The sequence below is a fragment of the Chiloscyllium plagiosum genome, unplaced genomic scaffold (assembly GCF_037043375.1).
Source record: "Chiloscyllium plagiosum isolate Xiang-an unplaced genomic scaffold, Cpla_swu_hap1 HiC_scaffold_26, whole genome shotgun sequence".
Lineage (NCBI taxonomy): Eukaryota > Metazoa > Chordata > Chondrichthyes > Orectolobiformes > Hemiscylliidae > Chiloscyllium > Chiloscyllium plagiosum.
The window spans coordinates 1814585-1836120 of record NW_028270164.1 but is presented as its reverse complement, the minus strand read 5'-3'; the positions used below and the strand labels follow the sequence as shown (position 1 = coordinate 1836120).

The 21536-nt window shown below is 46.3% G+C and overlaps 1 protein-coding gene across 8 annotated transcripts in view; it reads right to left on the bottom strand.

The window, feature by feature from the left end:
• The window catches only part of foxp4 (forkhead box P4), a 396512-nt gene that overhangs the window by 206138 nt on the left and 168838 nt on the right, over positions 1–21536 (bottom strand). For all 8 annotated transcript variants that reach the window (XM_087973402.1, XM_087973403.1, XM_043716312.2 and 5 more), the window contains exon 3: positions 13014–13103. In XM_087973402.1, coding sequence (XP_087829528.1) covers positions 13014–13103 — 90 coding nt within the window. The remainder of the gene's footprint in view (positions 1–13013; positions 13104–21536) is intronic.

The following is a 21536-nucleotide window of genomic DNA, read 5'->3' as shown; positions in this document are numbered from 1 at the left end:
GAACATTTATAAAACACTCAATCTCCTGAACTGTACTGACCTGCCTGCACCCAGTGTGTTAACAGTATCACCCAACCACCCAGCTTCATTAACGTGGGGTTGGCCTGTCTCAGGGAAAACACACAGGTCTCACAGGTTCAGTATCTAACACAGGCTGCACTCCGGTGTGAGACTAATGGAGAGCTGCACTGTCAAAGGTTGGATCAGTCATTAAGTTGAGGCCCCTCAGCTGGAAGTATGGAGTCCCAGAAAATTATTGGGCAAAAGGCAGGAAGGCTCATTATTTCCCAATGGGTGACATTCCAAAAACAGATTATCACTTCATCAGCTCATTGTGGGATCTTCCTGTACTCAAATTGGGTGGTTGAATTTTTTAAACTGCAAAAGTAGACCACACTTTTAAAGAAACCTCATTGATTTGCATCCCAGGGAGCTGTACGGCTCCATAAGAGTGGGGAGATTAAGACTGGGGTTGTGTTAGACGTAAGTATTGGGTACTATACACATGTTAGGGGCTATGTAGATGCAATTTTTTCGCGTTCTTACTCCCAAATGTTGATGGAGGGGTGGGTGGGAGGTGTTGGGAGTAAGGGGTGGGTGGGAGGTGTTGGGAGTAAGGGGTGGGTGGGAGGTGTTGGGAGTAAGGGGTGGGTGGGAGATGTTGGGAGTAAGGGGTGGGTGGGAGATGTTGGGAGTAAGGGGTGGGTGGGAGGTGTTGGGAGTAAGGGGTGGGTGTATGTTACTGGACAAATCCTTCATTGTCAGTCCATTGAGAAGATCGTGGCACTGTCAGTAACCAGCGTTTCACAAGGAGCTACCCCTGGGTCTCAAACTATTCATTCCTGCCTTCAAGCTGCTATCCCATTCCTGGGCACTAAACCTGAACACCATGCTGTGTTTACTCAAAAACTCAAGGTGTTACCATGGAAACCCTTGGCCTTGGCATCTATTGATTGTTGCAAACACACTTTCATTGGGTGTGTGTGTGTGGGGTCAGAGTTTGAACTTTCAATTAAATCAGTTATTAGAATCCATTTTATCCCAAACTAAGTTTTATTCATTCCCAGAGAATGTTTCTGTCACACTGGCCCTGACGGTGATCTTTCTACATGGGTTGCTGGACTTTATTTTCTTTGACTGATAATGTGTTGAAATTTTAAAAGTTCAGCTTTTTTTTGAAGCTAAAATAATTATAATAAAATTGTTATTTATTTTGCAGCCAAATTGCTCCCAAAAATCCTTGTAAGGTTAGGAAAACAGAGCTGGGTGGGGAACAGCACCTGTCCAAACACAGCAAAGGTTTTGGCAGACTGAGCAATACTGGCAAACAACAGAATCCACCACCTCTGCTGGGGGCGGGGGCTGGGTGGGGAGTGGGGGGGGGTGCGGTGGTGAGTGACACAGAGTGAGATAGAGAGTGAGGCACAGGGTGGGGATACATAGTGAGGCACAGAGTGAGATAGAGAGTGAGGCACAGTGTGGGGATACATTGTGAGGCACAGAGTGAGATAGAGAGTGAGGCACAGTGTGGGGATACATAGTGAGGCACAGAGTGAGATAGAGAGTGAGGCACAGTGTGGGGATACATAGTGAGGCACAGAGTGAGATAGAGAGTGAGACACAGTGTGGGGATACATAGTGAGGCACAGAGTGAGATAGAGAGTGAGACACAGTGTGGGGATACATAGTGAGGCACAGAGTGAGATAGAGAGTGAGGCACAGTGTGGGGATACATAGTGAGGCACAGAGTGAGATAGAGAGTGAGGCACAGTGTGGGGATACATAGTGAGGCACAGAGTGAGATCGAGAGTGAGGCACAGGGTGGGGATACATAGTGAGGCACAGAGTGAGATAGAGAGTGAGGCACAGGGTGGGGATACATAGTGAGACACAGAGTGAGATAGTGAGACACAGAGGGGATAGAGAGTGAGGCACAGAGTGAGATAATGAGTGAGGCACAGAGTGAGATAGAGAGTGAGGCACAGAGTGGGATAGTGAGTGAGACACAGAGTGAGATAGTGAGTGAGGCACAGTGTGGGGAGACATAGTGAGGCACAGAGTGAGATAGAGAGTGAGGCACAGGGTAGGGATACATAGTGAGGCACAGAGTGAGATAGAGAGTGAGACACAGTGTGGGGATACATTGTGAGGCACAGAGTGAGATAGAGAGTGAGACACAGTGTGGGGATACATAGTGAGACACAGAGTGAGATAGTGAGACACAGTGTGGGGATAGAGAGTGAGGCACAGTGTGGGGATACATAGTGAGGCACAGAGTGAGATAGAGAGTGAGACACAGTGTGGGGATACATAGTGAGACACAGAGTGAGATAGTGAGACACAGAGGGGATAGAGAGTGAGGCACAGTGTGGGGATACATAGTGAGGCACAGAGTGAGATAGAGAGTGAGACACAGTGTGGGGATACATAGTGAGACACAGAGTGAGATAGTGAGACACAGAGTGGATAGAGAGTGAGGCACAGTGTGGGGATACATAGTGAGGCACAGAGTGAGATAGAGAGTGAGACACAGTGTGGGGATACATAGTGAGACACAGAGTGAGATAGAGAGTGAGACACAGTGTGGGGATACATAGTGAGACACAGAGTGAGACAGTGAGATGCAGAGTGAGATAGAGAGTGAGACACAGTGTGGGGATACATAGTGAGACACAGAGTGAGATAGTGAGACACAGAGGGGATAGAGAGTGAGGCACAGAGTGAGATAATGAGTGAGGCACAGAGTGAGATAGAGAGTGAGGCACAGAGTGGGATAGTGAGTGAGACACAGAGTGAGATAGAGAGTGAGACACAGTGTGGGGATACATAGTGAGGCACAGAGTGAGATAGAGAGTGAGACACAGTGTGGGGATACATAGTGAGGCACAGAGTGAGATAGAGAGTGAGGCACAGGGTGGGGATACATAGTGAGGCACATAGTGAGATAGAGAGTGAGGCACAGGGTGGGGATACATAGTGAGGCACAGAGTGAGATAGAGAGTGAGGCACAGGGTGGGGATTCATAGTGAGGTACAGAGTGAGATAGAGAGTGAGGCACAGGGTGGGGATACATAGTGAGGCACAGAGTGAGATAGAGAGTGAGACACAGTGTGGGGATACATTGTGAGGCACAGAGTGAGATAGAGAGTGAGACACAGTGTGGGGATACATAGTGAGACACAGAGTGAGATAGTGAGGCACAGAGTGAGATAGAGAGTGAGACACAGTGTGGGGATACATAGTGAGACACAGAGTGAGATAGAGAGTGAGACACAGTGTGGGGATACATAGTGAGACACAGAGTGAGATAGTGAGACGCAGAGTGAGATAGAGAGTGAGACACAGTGTGGGGATACATAGTGAGACACAGAGTGAGATAGTGAGACACAGAGGGGATAGAGAGTGAGGCACAGAGTGAGATAATGAGTGAGGCACAGAGTGAGATAGAGAGTGAGGCACAGAGTGGGATAGTGAGTGAGACACAGAGTGAGATAGTGAGTGAGGCACAGAGTGAGATAATGAGTGAGGCACAGAGTGAGATAGAGAGTGAGGCACAGAGTGGGATAGAGAGTGAGACACAGAGTGAGATAGTGAGTGAGGCACAGAGTGAGATAATGAGTGAGACACAGAGTGAGATAGTGAGTGAGGGACAGAGTGGGATAGAGAGTGAGACACAGTGTGGGGATACATAGTGAAACACAGAGTGAGATAGTGAGACGCAGAGTGGGATAGAGTGTGAGGCACAGAGTGAGATAGTGAGTGAGACACAGAGTGACATACAGAGTGAGGCACAGAGTGGGATAGTGAGTGAGACACAGAGTGGGATAAAGGGTGAGGCACAGAGTGGGATAGAGAGTGAGGCACAGAGTGAGATAGTGAGTGAGACACAGAGTGAGATAGTGAATGAGACACAGAGTGGGATAGTGAGTGAGACACAGAGTGAGATAGTGAGGCACAGAGTGAGATAGTGAGTGAGACAGAGTGGGATAGTGAGTGAGGCACAGAGTGAGATAGAGAGTGAGGCACAGAGTGAGATAGTGAGTGAGACACAGAGTGAGATAGTGAATGAGACACAGAGTGGGATAGTGAGACACAGAGTGAGATAGTGAGTGAGACAAAGAGTGGGATAGAGTGTGAGACACAGAAAAAAACAGATATGCAGAGGGAGAGACGATGAAAAATAGTGAGAATCTTAAAATATGGAATGGACTGGAGGGATTGACAGAAACAGGAACCTGTGCCCTCAGCAATAACAAGACACAAGGCAGCATCCACATAAAGAGCATTTCTCTCCAAGACAGTGCCTTAACAGTGTTTATTCCCAAGGACAATCCAGAGTGGGACACTGTGCCAAAGGAAATAGGCACAGCCCCATCCAAGCATCCCTTGTTTCGGCTGTTTACATTTCTTCAGTATCAGGCTGGATGTGTCAGCAGCTCAGGCTGGGTTTATCCGGAACTACCCCGAGAAAGGGCTGGTGGAATAGACTATGATGCTGACACAAGTGCATCAGGAACAGAGGAACAGAAAGCAAAATGTAAAGGGGGTGTGGGACTGGAGGGTAAAGCAACATACAGCGAGAAAGACAGACAGACAGAGCGAAGGAACAGTAGAGATGAGAAGAAGGATAAGAGGAAAGAGCAAAACAGAGTATGATATGTTTCCAGTAGTCTGAGCCTTAATCTATGACCATACAAAAGAGGATAGACCACTCGGCCCTTCAAGCTTACTCTGTTATTCAATAAGTTCATAGTTAATCTGATTTCAATCTCAATTCTACATACCTGTATACCCCTGACAATCTTTCATCCCCTTGGTCATCAAGAATCTAGCTATCTCTGTTTTAAAAATATTCAAACATTCTGTACTCGCTGTCTTTTGAGGAAGGGAATTCCAAAGACTCACAACTGTTTGAGAGAAAAAATGTTTCCTCATCTCTGTCTTGAATTCGCAACGCCCTATTTTAAACAATGACCCCTGGTTCTAGATTCTCCCACAAGAGGAAGCACCCTTTCCACATCCTCCTGCTCAAGTCCCCTCAGAGTCTGATGTGTTTCAATTCAGTCAGCTTTGACTCTCCTAAACTTCAGAGGATACAGGTCTAGCCTTTCCTCATCTTGGAATCTGCCCATTCCAGGTATTAGTCTCATCAACCTTCTCTGAACTGCTTCCAACACATTCACACTCAACTGTAAATTCAGGACCAATACTGTACACAGTGCTCCAAATGTGGTCTCACCAATACTCTGAAGAACTGAAGCCTGTTCTCCCATACTCTTGCTTTCAATTCCCCTCACAATAAACCATCACATTCTATCAGCTTTCCTGATTATCTACTGTACCTGTGGACTAACCTTTTCTGATTCGTGCACTGGGACACCCAGGTCCCTTTGCATTCTCACAGCTCTGCAACCTCTCACCATTTCAAAAATATCCTTCATTTTTTATTCTTTCTTCCAAAATGGATAATTTTACATTTTTCTACATTACACTTAGATCTTTGCCCACCCACTTAACCAATCTAGATCACTCCCTGGATTCTTTGTGTTCTTTTCACAACTCATGTTCTGGACCTAACTTTATATCACAGCACATTTAGCTCCCACATCTTCAATCCCTTCATTCTAGTTGTTTCTCTAAATTGTAAAGCATTGAGGCCCAGCACCGATCCTTGTGGCACACCACTTGAGACATCCAGCCGACCTAAAAAAGACCCATTTATATCTACTCACTGCTTCCTGTTAGCCAGCAAATCGTCAATCCATGCCAGTACGTTACCCTCCGACCCTTTTATTTTCCACAATAACCTTTGATATGTCACATTAATAAATGCCTTCTGGAAATCCAAATGCAGTACATCCATTGGTTCCTCTTTATCTACGAGTTACTTCTTGAAAATATTCCAATAAATTTGTTAAAGATGGTTTCCCTTTTACAAAAACCATGTTGACTCTATCTGATTACTTTGAACATATCCAAGTGCCGTTATATAGCTTCGAACACTTTCCCTGTGTTGAGCTGACTAGCCTGTAGTTTCCTGCTTCCTACCTTTCTCCTTTTTTGTATAAAGGAGTTTCTGGAGTGAATGTAGTGAGGTCAGCCAGGTGGACCTTATAGAATATGAGCCCCCTGATTGGGGCTGTTAACCTGGTCCAATCAGGGAGCCCTGGCTGACTGATATAAACAGGAGTGTCAGACATCCTGTTCACTCTGAGAGCTGGCTCTGAGGGAGCTGGATCACTGTCAAGGACTCTCCATGTGTAGATAAAGGGGGTCTTGGAGATGGGATACCAGCCTCTGTGGAGTTATTTCAGTTAGATTAGCTGAAATTAGCTCCAATTCAAAAGAAGTGAAGAGTTCTGAATCTAACAAGCTTTGGAAAATTAAAACCACACCCTGACCGTTTCACTGGCTACTTCTTTTAAGACCCTGGTTTGAAATCCATCAGGACCTGAAGACTTGTCAACTCATAACTGCAATAATTTACTCAGTATCATGTCCCTGGTCATTATGGTTACCTTTACAATCTGCTGAAGTGGACCACCAACTGATAACAAAAATGACCAGCTTTTATTCAATTAATTTCAACAAAGAAAAAAATGGAGTGGGTTCTTTAAGATTTACACAATCCATTTCAAGTCATACAGTCATAGAGTTATACAGCACAGAAACAGACCCTTCGGTCCAACTCGTCCTCACTGACCAGACATCTCAACCTGATTAATCTGCCTTTAGCAGCATTTGCCCATATCTCTCCTTCCTACTCATATACCAACCACATTCATCAACCAATGAGGTCTAAGAAATCACTTCCTCTCTGTGAAAACACACATTTACCTGACAGAGAGACACAAAGAGAGAGGTAGAGAGGGAGAGAGAAGGGAGGGAGAGAGAAGGTAGGGAGGAGAGAGAGAAGAGAGTTAGAGGGAGGAGAAAGATAGTTAGAGAGACGGAGGTGTGAAGAGAGGAAGATGGAGATAGATATAGAGAGGTGAAGAGAGGCAGACAGAGAGAGGCAGACCTACAGAGGGAGAGAGAGAGAGAGAGACAGATAGAGACAGATAGGAAGATAGGGAAGAGAGGTAGACAGAGAGAGTCAGAGAGAGAGAGAAAAAGAGAGAGATAGGGAGAGCTGGGGAACTAAGAGAGAGAGAGAGAGCCAAAGGGCTGGATATTAACTGTCTGAACTGCTAGCAGTCGATGAATCCAACAGCGTGTCAGGAACTGGAAGGACGGGGTTGTGCACTGTGTTTTTCGGTGATTTTTTAACTCAGTGACATTGTTTACATCTGACTCCTTCACCAATTAGATGCAGTGGTCATGATGGCCACCCATTCACCCATTTCAGCTTCAATATTTATCTTAAGTCTCAATCACTCCTTTACCACCATGAGCACATGCTTTGCCTTTTATCCCGGGCTCCCTCACAATCTGTTCCCCTTGTTCCTCCTTCCCCTCTGTTAACCGCATATAAAATATATTTTTCAGCCTTGTTCAGATCTGTAGAAGAGTCATACCTAAATGTTAATCCTATTTTTCTCTCTCCATAAATGTTGCCAGATCTGCTAATTTTCTGTTTATTTCTAGCCTCTGTAGCATTTTGCTTTTACCAGAAACTTAGTGATGGAATGTCAATGTGTGAGGATTCTGTGTTGCTCAGAGCTCTCCCTGGACATGATGCTGCTGCTGTGACCCTGTGAAGACAGGGAGATGCTGGCAACATCCAGGTGGGACTGCAGGGAGCTCAGAAGGTCATATATTACAAGATACCAGGATAGAAACCTGGCCAAAGGGGTAGGTTTTAAGGAGGAGAGATGTGTAGAGAGGGAATTTCACAGCTTGATGTCCAGGCAGCTAAAAGCACAATCACCAATGGTGGAGCAAGTAAAACTGGGGATTCTTAGGGTATCACAATTAGGACATTACAGGCTATATATAAATGCAGGGCAGTGTTAGTGGAATATATCATCAGCAAAGGTTCATCCATTAAGTATAGACAACACAAAACCAAGTAGATGAAAGGGCAGGATGTTCCGCTATTCAATAGGATCCCAGCTGACAGGTCATTCCCCACGTGTGGCATAGTTAGATGATATCACGGCATATGACATTCTAATATAAAGCCACTCTATGTAGCACCAACAGGATTAATAGCTCCAGGAATTGAAGTAATGATGATATTGGTGCGAGTGATACTGAAGATGATAGCAATCATTCTGGGCTGTTCTTGTGTCTTTACTATTGGTGGTCAGGAAGCATAGACTGGAGATGATGCATAAATCTGAGATCTTAGAGCAATATAAGTGGTTAGTGCTGTAAGTAAACTGCAAGATATCTGTCCCAAAAAAACCCCAGTCTTGATAGCTTCCAAGGGTGAATAAATGATTTATTTATTATTATTTGCATTTTACAGTGAACAAAGAAGTAAAGTACAGTGAGAAACTTCAACAGTCACCAAAATCCAGTGCCATTTTGAATAGTTTAAGGATAAAAAGGATGAAAGTTTTATCTGAGAGAGAGCCAGCTCACCAACAATACCTGCACCCGTTCCCCTCTCCCACCTCCTTGCCTCCTGCACCGATGCCACCAACATAGGAGTTGCCACTCTTTAGGCTCATCTCACCAATGCTGATGCCACCGCCAATGCTGGGCCCCATGCTGAACCATCACAAACGAAAGTCTCCAGCTCTACTGCTGCCTCACCAATGCCAGGAGAGCCTGCTCTGGGCTGACTCCAATCAGGAGTCACTGGCTCAGCTGCCAGACCAGATCTCCATCATCACCAAGGATCCCGCTCCAACCGCCCTCCAAGAGACGTTGCCATCTTGAAACATTTGCCACCACTGCCACCTCCGAATGCTGGAGGAGCTTTGCCCCTGCCGCTGCCCTGCCCGACCACCAGGAGGATGGTCCCTGCCACTGTTGCTGCCTCCAGTCACCATGAGGAGCCATATCCACCGTCATCTCCAACCTCCAGGAGGAGAAGCAGCCATTCAGCATGTGGCCTGCTGTAGCTGCCGCACTGATTCTGGTGTCTGCCCCACCGCGAAAGGAAAAGAAAAGTGAAAAGGAAAAGAAAGAAAGCAGCGGGAGTGGATGAGCCCCAGGCAGCAGCCCGCTCTCAGCCCTGTTACTCTGGGGAACACTCAGATCATACAATCCAGGCAGTGATATATTCCCCCAAAACCACATCAGAGGTGACAACAGTCTTACACTCCAGCTAGATCCCACATCTCCTCTTCCAGAGAAGACACGTCATAATACCACTGAACTGTGCAATGGTGAGTGTTCATCCAGGTGGTCAGCAGCTCTCTTGAACCGCACTGCCCCTGGGAAGGTGGTTGTTGCTCGAGCTCTACAATACGTGCTGGGTCCCACACCAGGTGCTGGCTGTGGATGGTGCTCACAGAGGAGGAACTGTAGGCTTACAGCAGAACAGGCAAATGGTTGGTTCTCCTCGGGCTCTCCCTGTCCCTCCCCTCCCATCCCAGTAATTTGTGATATGAGGACGCGGAGGTTCCTCAGACACCGAATGTCTTTGAGTGAAGGATTTCAGCATGAGTCTCTCAGGTTGCTCATCAGACCCTTAGCCATTGTCTGAAGATTAATTTCACACTAAAAGGCAGCAGAGTGAGAAGCTCATTTACATGCCTTAGTGCCACGGATGTAATGGGGGTAGAGGCAGGTTGACCCCCACCATCCTCCCTGCTAATTAAAGAGAAACAAGAGAAGGCCATTCACCCCTTCGAGCCATAGACTCCATGGTCATCAGGAACATCCTTCCTGCATACACCGGTCTAGTCCTGTTAGAATTTTATAGATTTCTATAAAATCCCCTCTCATTCTTCTAAACTCCAGTGAACACAGTCCTAACTGACCCAGTCTTTCTCCATACATCAATCCTGCCATCTCAGGAGTCAGTCCGGTAAACGTTTGTTACTCTCCCTCCATCGCCAGATTATGCCCCTGCTGCCACCAACCTCACCACAGCAGAGGGCACTAGATTCCATCCAACGAGAGGCTCACCATATTGGAATTTAACTACTTAGCTCACCGAAGGCCCTCTCCTCAACCACACACAACTCTGCAGAGAGCAGGGAGTGAATGAGACACAATCAGTAATACCGTGCTACAAACTTTAACAGAAGAGATGTGGATAACCGTCAGGGATTGTTTTCCAGGATCTCTTGCAAACACGAAGAGAAATTAACAAAGCCTGTTTTAAAATATGCAAAGGAGACCCGTGCTGAGATTGTCTGAAGTACTTGCTGTGAGAATGGACAACTCACAAGATTCTGTGAGTATTTTGTGTATAGGATGCTCAATGAAGAACAGGAGACATGGAGCTCTGTTTCCTTGCTGCGTCTGGGCTAGTAATAGTTGACACTGTCGATGACCTCCCATCCTGACTGGAGCAGTAACTTCCAGGAGATAGGGTTTCCGTGTTGGGTGTAACTGGGCAACTGCATCTTAAATACTCATGAAATGAAACTGTTCCGTTTGTGCTCAAATATTAAAATCATTTCCTATTGTTCCAACCGGACAGTGCAATAGAATATAATTAGTTTCAGTTTCTCGGTGTGTTGATACGATAATGTCATGTAGTCTCAGTAAAGCAGCTGAAAATGGTTTACACCAAAAACCTCAACAAAGGCTACCAACCCTCCACCAGATTTAAAAACCTCTGAAAATAGCATCAAACATCTCTACTGAACCATTTAGAGATACACACTGGTCCATTTCTCAGCAAGGGAAGCACTTTTTGAATGGCAAGAATCTTTTACAACATTTTGACTGGTAACTGGGGTCCTATTGAATTCACAGCAACTGGAATGGCTTCAGGGAGTGCAGTAAAAGGCCAGGGATTGGATTTCATCAGCAACACTCAATCCTCGTTCGTTATATTCAACGTATCAATGGCACTTCTCGGCATACACCCTTATGACATTCTGTAGTGTAGGCGCAGGGTCCAGGTTTGTGATTTCAAACAAATAGAATCATAGAGTCGTACAGCACAGAGGCAGGCCCTTTGGCCCAGATTGGTCCGTGCTGATCAAAATGTCCCTCCACCCTAACCCCATTTCCCTGCACTTGGCCCATATCCTTCTAAACCTTTCCTATCCATGTATTTGTCCAAATGCCTTTTAAATGTTGTTAATGGACCCACCTCAATGACTTCTGCTGGCAGCTCATTCCATATGCATATCGCCCTCTGTGTAAAAGCGTTGCCCCTCAGGTTCCTTTTTATTCTTTCCCCTCTAACATTAAAACTAATGCCCTCTAGTTCTCAATTCGCCATCCCTGGGAAAAAGACTGAGTGCATTCACCCTGCCTATGCCTCTCATAATCTTATACACCTCTATAACATCCCCCCTCAATGGCCTGTGCTCAAAAGAAAAAAGTTGTATCACTCCCTATAACTCAGACCATTGAGTCCTGGCAACATCCTTGTAAACTGTTTCTGCGCTCTTTCCAGTTTAATAACATCCTTCCTATAGCAAGGTGTCCAAAACTGAACACAATACACCAAGTGTGACCTCACCACCACTCTGTATAACTGCGACACAACTTCGCAACTTCAATCCTCAATGCCCTGACTGATGAAGGCCAGTGATGAAACCTTTTCAATAAGTTTACAGCTGAGTTTCCATTGGAGTTTGTTAATAATTTTCTGGGAATGACCTCTGCTAACCAAGAATGGACAGCAGCAGTAGTTATTGACCAGGAACCAATAAAAATGAATCCCGATAGAGTGTCCTTCATCAGAGCCACATTCTCTCAAATGGATGGTGCTCAACCTGTTCAAATGGTCTCACATGAACGGGATGGATAACTGCAGGCAGGCAGCATTGCTGCATCCTCCTGGGAAAATTATATGTTGGTTCCTCAGCCAATTTCCAGGATATTGTTTTCACGGCAGCTCCTGTAGTGTGTGTGTGTGTGTGTGTGTGTGTGTGTGTGTGTGTGTGTGTGTGTGTGTGTGTGTGTGTGTGTGTGTGTGTGTGTGTGTGTGTGTGTGTGTGTGTGTGTGTGTGTGTGTGTGTGTGTGTGTGTGTGTGTGTGTCTCAGTGTCAGCTCTTGTACTCTGTGTGTGTGTCTCAGTGTCAGCTCCTGTACTGTGTGTCTGTGTGGTGTGTGTGTCAGCTTCTGTACTGTGTGTGTGTGTGTGTCTCAGTGTCAGCTCCTGTACTCTGTGTGTGTGTGTGTCTCAGTGTCCGCTCCTGTACTGTGTGTGTGTCTGTGTGTGTGTGGTGTGTGTATGTGGTGTCTGTGTGTGTGTGTGTGTGTGTGTGGTATGTGTGTCTGTGTCAGCTCCTGTACTGTGTGTGAGTGTGTGTGTGTATGTGTGTGTGTCTGTCTGTCTGTGTCAGCTCCTGTACTGTGTGTGTGTGTGTCTCAGTGTCCGCTCCTGTACTGTGTGTGTGTCTGTGTGTGTGTGGTGTGTGTATGTGGTGTCTGTGTGTGTGTGTGTGTGTGTGTGTGGTATGTGTGTCTGTGTCAGCTCCTGTACTGTGTGTGAGTGTGTGTGTGTGTATGTGTGTCTGTCTGTCTGTGTCAGCTCCTGTACTGTGTGTCTGTGTATGTGTGTGTCTGTGTCAGCTCCTGTACTGTGTGTGTGTGTCTGTGTCAGCTCCTGTACTCTGTGTGTGTGTGTGTGTGGTGTGTATTTGTGCATCTCAGTGTCAGCTCCTGTACTGTGTGTGTGCGTCTGTCTGTCTGTGTCAGCTCCTGTATTGTGTGTGTGTGTGTGTGTGTCCCAGTGTCAGCTCCTGTACTGTGTGTGTGTGTGTGTCCCAGTGTCAGCTCCTGTACTGTGTGTGTGTGTGTGTGTGTCTCAGTGTCAGCTCATGTACTGTGTGTAAAGGGGAGTTATTGACTCCAATGTGTGTCTCAGAGACAGCTCTTTCAATGGCGAGTACAGATTGCTCATACATGGCTGGTTGGGCATTAACATTGCCCATTATCTTACACATGCTAACCAGCCCTGTACCCGGTTGATGTGTTATACAAACCTGGACTGTCTGCTGTTGCTTGTCATTGGCTGGAGGAGAGTTGAGGCCAGTTGCCTGTTGCAGGAGGAGTTGTCTTGCTGCTTGAAGAGCCTGGAATCAAAGAGAAAGAAGGAAAATGAGGAAAAGCTGTTGATACCAAAACTTTTTAATTATTGATATACATTGGATGAGTGATCAGATGTTAACAGCTAACACCATCAGGTCATCTGTAGCCTAACATTCCCACCTGTATCCGATCATTCCACCTGTACCTGAGCATTCCCACCTGTATCTGACCATTCCCACCTTAACGTGACCATTCCCACCTGTATTCGAGATTCCCACCTATATCCGACCATTCCCACCTGTATCTGACCATTCCCACCTGTACCGGAGCATTCCCACCTGTACCTAACCATTCCCACCTGTATCCGACCATTCCTACCTGCCAATCCTATGCAGCGGTTTCTGGAACGTTGCTATTAACTGCACTGCGGATAAAATCTTTGCGAACTGTAACTTTTAATCTTTTTGATTCAATCTGTGATAATATTTGGTAAATTAGCTACAATTTCACGTCACATTTAATTTCATATTCAGGAGACATTGCTAAAAGTCCGGAGTGTTACATACGCCACACACACGGATTTCAGTGTGCAGGGTGAGAAATGATTCACATGTTCATGGTTACTGTCCTCAGATCCTCTGAGATCAACAGCACCAGCAACTTCCAGGCTGTTTCCTTAACCCCAAGTGGTTTCAGAGAGAAGTAGAATTATCTCCAATGTTCTTGTACAAAATGCTCCTACTGCAGACAGCCTGGGAACAAGTCTAACCACAGACCCACTCTCTAATCTTGCTGCATCAACAGCTTTCATCTCTTCAGCATCTTTGACCTGAGACAACATCTAATGTGTTTCACATGAGTATACAAAAATCCACAGCAAATCAAAGGAGCTAAAAAGGCAAGTCATATTAGATCCAAAATGTTAACTGTTTCTTCCTCCACTGAGTTTCTCCAGCAATTTCTGTTGTTTCGGATTTTCAGCATTTGTTGTATTTTGTTTCTATTTGAAATAACAGAAGGAATGTTCACTAGTTTGGCCAAAGAGCTGAGCTTTATAGACAAGGAGAGAGAGAACATGGAAGACAGTTTTAACAAGGGAATTCTCGGATAACAAATAATAGCAGCTCTCATCAGGAGAAATCTGAAGGAACATTTCCATGGGAAAGTGACAGCACCAACAATGAAGGAGTTTTATGCTGGTTTCTGTATTCTGTAAAGGTATTTGGTTCAGAAAGAGGAATCAGTTTAGAATAATTAAGAAGAACAGGCCAGATTAAAGTTGTACCTGGTCATTAAGCAAGTGGCGCAGGACAAATGCCTCTACCCGGAGCCCTGGGTTCAAGTCCCACCTGCTTCAGAGATCTGTCATAACAGCTGTCGGAATGGGTTGATTAGAAATATCGACATGGAGTTCATTCGAGTACAGAGATCACACCAATATCTGAGAAATCGCTGTTGTTTAATGTCTAACAACAATACAGTGATTGCATTCCTTAACTGCTTGCAATTCAACATTATATTTCACATAAAGGCTGCACAGACCAGGCATCTTTAGTGAAGGTTGTGAGTGACTATTACATTATGAAGGATGCTGAAAGCGAAGATGACAGTCAAGGTTTAGCAGTCCCTCCTGGTGGGTTCATGTAGAAAACATTGATATAGAAAAATTAGAAACTTGGAGCAGGAGCAGGCCATTCGGCCCTTTGAGCCTGCTAAGCCGTTCAATATGTGGGTGTCTCTACAGCCCAAGAACTGCAGAAGGGCTTATGCCCGAAACGTCGATTCTCCTGTTCCCTGGATGCTGCCTGACCTGCTGCGCTTTTCCAGCAACACATTTTCAGCCCAAGCACTGCAGCAATTCAAGAAAGCAGCTCCCTACCAGGACAATAATGGATGGCCCAGCCAGTGACATCCACATCCCACAAGTAAAATGATAAAGGGAAGCTGTTAAAGATGTCAAATAACTGCAGACCCATCAGACTGACACCATTATCTCGCAGCTGATGAGGAATAATCTGCACTTTCTCTTTGCAAATGTAATGCAGTAAATGTTGGTCAGCACAGAATGAAAAAGGGCTGATACTTTCTGAAAACACATCTGAATATTTTAAACAAAGTGGAATACTCCATTAAGTCAAACAAAAAATCAAGAAGACAAAGGGGAAAAGAAATAACGTACATTTATATAGCATCTTTCACATGTCAGGATGTCTCAATCTGCTTTCTAAACAATGAACATTTTTTTAAAAAGAACTGGTATCACTTTTGAAATGTGAGGAACTTGGCAATTAATTGGCGCACAGCGAGCTCTCTCAACCAGTAATGAGATCACGATGGGATAATCTGCAAGTAATCCTATTGAAATATGCAGTATATATTAGACTGACTGAAGCTGTTGACTCAACCAGCCCAGCGTGCCTGAGGGATAATCAAGTTCTGGAGACTTCACTGATGATTACCCTGAGGGATATGGTGGACAGATTCTTGATTTCCCAGAGATTTATGGGATAGAGGAGTGGTCAGGATGATAGGATTGAAGCTGAGGATCAGCCATTGGGAATGGCAGGACGGTTCAATGGGCTGAATGGTCTACTCCTGCTTCTATTTGTTTTGTCAATTCCCCCACCTCATCTCCGAAGCAATGACCATGGGACCTTTTACATTTACCTCAGAAGGCAGACTCACTTCAAAACCTAAAGTTCAGCTTAAAAAAACGCATCAAATTTATGAATGTACTTGGTCACGATTGTGTTCGGAGTAAACCTGAGAAAGTGATGGTGATTAATGACATTGCCCTGAGGTAGCGGAAGGATCCAGCCAACAGACATAAGTGACAGATCTCTCACTGATTTAATTTAGCCCAAATAAATATAAAGTCTGACACAGTCGATGATTAAAATACATGGAGTTACTTTACATAATGAATTATATTGAACAAAGCAAGTGGAACTTGAAGGAAGTCTGCTAGTGATTATACCTTTCAGATCCACTCTATTAGGCCATAATATACAAAGGGAAAAAACAATAAAGATGAACAGTATTGCATTGTTTTGGCACCTATTTTGACAACCTAAACAGCTTTACAGCCAATGAAGTGGCTGTTGAACTAGAGCCACCGGTGTAATGATGGAAACAGCTGATCTACCTCCAGCATTGCAGAGAAACTGACGGTAAACTGAAACTAGGAGAAAGTGAGGACTGCAGCTGCTGGAGATCAGGGCCGAGAGTGTGACGCTGGAAAAGTACAGCAGGTCAGGCAGCGTCGGAGGAGCAGGGGAATCGACGTTTCGGGCATATGGCCTTCTTGGTGCTCTGCTCAAAAGCTAGTTGGAGTTTGTTTCTTGGAATTGGTCACTCAGTCATTGAGAAATAACCTAGTCCCTGAGAAGGATGCAGAGAAGGCTCCAATCAGTGGGTCTCTTGTGTCAATGGGGAAAGGTTTGCAGGGTAGATACCCATTAAAACAGTCATTGAAAAGACACCTGACTCTGCACTGAGACCAATGGGAAAGAGCAAACCTGAGACAATGTTTCATTTGAAACCAGGTTCACAGGATAAGGAGCTAAGATTACAGTTAGAGAGAAACAAGACCATTGTCAGCAGTCTCTGTCTCTGTCACATCTGTTTTGATGATGTCACCTTCTGTAGGGGAGGGGCCTCAGAAATGTACACCTTTTTCCTCAACTGAGGATTCCCCAGCACTGTGGTTGACTGGGCCCTCAGCTGAGTCTGACCCACCTCCTGCACTTCAACCCCCTACCACAACAACGACAAGGTCCCCTGCTCCTTACTGACCATCTCACCGGCATACACATTCAGAGGATCATTAGCCACCATTTCCACCACCTCCAGATGCCTCTAACAGAGACATATTCCCCTCCTGTTCCTTGTGAGTATTCCACAAAGACTGTGCCCTCCAGAACACTTTGGTCCACCCCTGCTTCAATCCCAACAGCTACCCACAGCCCCATGGCAGCTTCTTATTCAATCTCCGAAGATGGAACACCTGCCCATTTACTTCCTCTCTCCTCACTATTCAAGGCCCCATACACACCTTCCAGGTGAAGCAGTGATTTACTTACACTTTCCTCAATCTAGTCTTCTGTATTCACTCCTCACAATGTGGCCTGCTCTACACCGCTGCTCTTTTCCAGAACATGTATGCTCTGTCATTAAAAATGACCAAGAACTTCAGTTGCCTGCCATTTCACCACACCACTCTGTACCACTGTGTACCCCTGTGTATCCCTGTATATTCTGTGTACCACTCTGTACCACTGTGTACCCCTGTGTAGCCCTGTGTACCACTCTGTACCACCATGTACCCCTGTGTAACACTCTGTATCACCGTGTACCACCGTGTACCCCTGTGTACTACTCTGTACCACCATGTACCACTGTGTACCCCTGTGTACCACTCTGTACCACTGTGTACACCTCTGTACTCTGTGTATCACTCAGTACCACTCTGTACCACCATGTACCACCGTGTACCCCTGTGTACCACTCTGTATCATGTGTACCCCTGTGTACCACCAGACCATAAGATATAGGCGTAGAATTAGGCCATTCAGCCCATCAAGTTTGCTCTGCCATTCGATCATGGCTGATAATGTTTCTCAGCTCCACCCTCCTGCCTCCTCCCCATAACCCTTGGTCCCCTTACTAATTAAGAACCTATTTATCTCTGTCTTAACCCCTGAAGTCCAACTATTATTCTTGCAAACTTATTTTATACCCCACTAGGTCAACATGTCTTCCTGAGGTGTGGTGCCCAGATCAATGCACACTCTCCAAGGAGGGCCTAACCAGGGTTAGACGAGATGGACAACCTCTCTCATCGTTTACCTTAATCTGTGTAAGTTGACATATTCACCAATTCCTGTTTTTTAAGCCAATATCTGATAATCCTCCTTTCGGAATACAGGCAGTTCATAAACTGATGGCAGCAAAATTAACTCTTAGAAACCAGAGATCCCGAAAAACAAGTGGATCCCTGAGCATCAAAAGGGCCAATCTGCTGAACGTGCCCCTGCCCTCCCTCACAGGGTCCTAATGTCAACAATAAAAGTGAAATCTTTAAATGTAATTTGTTGAAATACAAGTTCAAGAAACTATATAATAAAAGTTTCAGATCATGACAGAAATCGCCTCCCCCACTGAGTTCACCCAGTGCCTCGTGACCCCACAGCTGCCTATCCTCTTTAAATCAAACTGAATTTGATTTCAAAAATTAGGTTTATCTCTTTATTGCCTTCTCCCCCATATTTCCCCCAGCACCCTGACCTCAAACACCCAGTGCCAAACCAATCTTACTGACCCACTGACTTGCTACGCTGACTCACCGTATGCAGACTGAACTGGTACCTCCCAGTAAAATAACCAGGCATCTCGCTTTCACACACAAACTCAGTCATCAGTGATGCCAGTGAAATAACTATTTGTATAGATCACACATTACTGCACTCAGCAGACATCTACCCTGATTGTAGCAGCTTAACCATAAGCTAACCCTTAACTCAGTCTCAATACCCAACCCGTACCCCAACATTAACTTAGTCAACGTAACTCCTAAGTCTTTAACCCTAATCATAAAATCAAACTTGAACCCAACTTTCAAACATAAACCAAAGCCTAACTCTAACCTCGATCCCTGATCTTAATATAAACCCAAACACTTAGCCTAACAGCCTGATCCCTTAAAGTACAGGTCAGCTGTTGACTGATTGAATGCCTGATCATGCTCAAGAGGCTGAACAGTCTGCAATGTTCTCGTACTCAATGTCAGCTTGGGATTTGGCAGCAGTGGAGTTGGAACAGAGTTGAGCTGAGGCTGAGCTGCCTCTCCAGCCAGAAACCACCCGCGGCAGATGGATTTTATGAGGCTTTCCTGATACAAGCATGTCTGAGGTCAACTGACTGAGATGAAGGGCCTGTGTTAGGTGCTGCCAGTCTGCCACTTTGTCCAGACCTCTTAAGCCACTGTTTCATCCTGCTCTGTGGTCCCTGCTTTCTGGCAAGTCTGGATGTTCCTGCAGCTCCAGAGGCTGATGGAGGAACAGCCCCTGGAAAGCACACTCAGGCTGAACGTTCCAACAGCAATCAGGAGCAGGTTCACTTGGTTCTCAGTTGAGACAAGAATGTTGATGAAAATATGCAAATGTTTCTTCTCCTTCCTTCATTAGTCTGCTATTCTGTTCCAGAGCCCAAAGCCACATCTTTATCATCAACAGTGGCTCTGTGGATAATGCTCTCTTTCTTGGTGTCAGAAGGTTGTAGGTTCCAATCCCTCAAGAAGACTTGAACACAAGAATTATAGTGGATATTTCAGGGAGTGCTGCACTGTCAGAGGGTCAGTGCTGAGGGATTGCCGCATTGTCGGAGGGTCAGTGCTGAGGGAGTGCCACACAGTCCGAGGGTCAGTGCTGAGGGAGTGCCGCACTGTCAGAGGGTCAGTGGTGAGGGAGTGCCGCACTGTCGGAGGGTCTGTGCTGAGGGAGCGCTGCACTGTCGGAGGGTCTGTGCTGAGGGAGCGCTGCACTGTCGGAGGGTCTGTGCTGAGGGAGCGCTGCACTGTCGGAGGGTCTGTGCTGAGGGAGCGCTGCACTGTCGAAGGGTCTGTGCTGAAGGAGTGCTGCACTGTCGAAGGGTTTGTGCTGAAGGAGTGCTGCACTGTCAGAGGGTCAGTGTTGAAGAACTGCTGCACTGTCGGAGGGTCAGTGCTGAGAGAGTGGGCACTGTCGGAGGGTCAGTGCTGAGGGAGCGCTGCACTGTCGAAGGGTCTGTGCTGAAGGAGTGCTGCACTGTCGGTAGGTCAGTGCTGAGGGAGTGCCGTACTGTTGAAGAGTCAGTGCTGATGGAGTGGGCACTGTCGGAGGGTCAGTGCTGAGGGAGTGCCGCACTGTCGGAGGGTCAGTGCTGAGGGAGTGCCGCAGGGTCGGAGGGTCAGTGCTGAGGGAGTGCCGCACTGTCGGAGGGTCAGTGCTGAAGGAGTGCTGCACTGTTGGAAGGTCAGTGCTGAGGGAGTGCCGCACTGTCGGAGGGTCAGTGCTGAAGGAGTGCTGCACTGTTGGAAGGTCAGTGCTGAGGGAGTGCCGCACTGTCGGAGGGTCAGTGCTGAAGGAGTGCTGCACTGTTGGAAGGTCAGTGCTGAGAGAGTGCCGCACTGTCGGAGGGTCAGTGCTGAAGGAGTGCTGCACTGTTGGAAGGTCAGTGCTGAGGGAGTGCCGCACTGTCGGACGGTCAGTGCTGAGTTTGACAGGCAGCATTTTGGCTGCAGCATTAAACTCATTGAGGGGATGGTGGTGTAATGATAATTTCACTTCATTGGGAGATAATTCAAGATGCAGGCTCATGCCCATGAAGACGGACATCGAAATCCCACCAGCACAGATGTTACAATTTAAATCCAATCTATAAAGTTTGGAATATAAAGCTAGGCTCTGTGCTGGTGACCATGACAATAGTTGTCAGTTGTTAAAAACCCATCTGGTTCATGAATCTCCTTTAGGGAAGGAAAGTGCTAACGTTACCTGCTCTGCCCTACATGTGACTGTTGACCCACAGCAACGTGGTTGACTCTGAGCTGTCCTCTGCAATGGCCAAGTGAAGCATTCAGTTCAAGGGCAATTACAGATGGGCAACGAAACTGATCCTGATTGTCAGCAGTGCCCATATTCCATAGATGAAAAAAGCAAATCAATTAAACTCATTATGCACGAGTCACTGGCCGTGTGAGACTCCCACATCCTGTGAAAGAATTAGGGGAAGGAAGATTAACTGCGTACACTGAATTGGACAGGCAGGTTAAAGTCTCTGCTTTGTGTTCCTGAGATTTTCTGTCTATTTGAGATGGAGCAGTCCACCTTGGGACTGCAGGAACTGAACACCTGCCCCATGCTCCACAGATAAGCCTCCTTCCTGTAAGTGGTGCGATTAGATATTTACATCCAATCAAAGAGACAGCTGAGGTTTCAGTTTAAACACTTCTGGCAGGGACAGTTCCCGTGACTGTGCACTGGAGTGCACATCACCTTGAAGCCTCTACAGTGAGAGCTGACCCTTCACCAGTCAGCTGTGCTCCTGAGAGATGAAGGGAAAAGCTGGAGGGAGTGCACTTCAGCAATCCTGCGCAGTGACCCCTCTGTAATATTGCCTGCAGGCTGAGGGACAATCTGCGCTGGCTGAGGGAGGCTCTGTCCACACTGAGGGAGGATCTGTCCACACTGAGGGAGGCTCTGTCCACACTGAGGGAGGCTCTGTCCACACTGAGGGAGAATCTGTTCACACTGAGGGAGGCTCTGTCCACACTGAGGGAGGCTCTGTCCACACTGAGGGAGGATCTGTCCACGTTGAGGGAGGATCTGTCCACGCTGAGGGAGAATCTGTCCACGTTGAGGGAGGATCTGTCCACGCTGAGGGAGAATCTGTCCACGTTGAGGGAGGATCTGTCCACACTGAGGGAGAATCTGTCCATG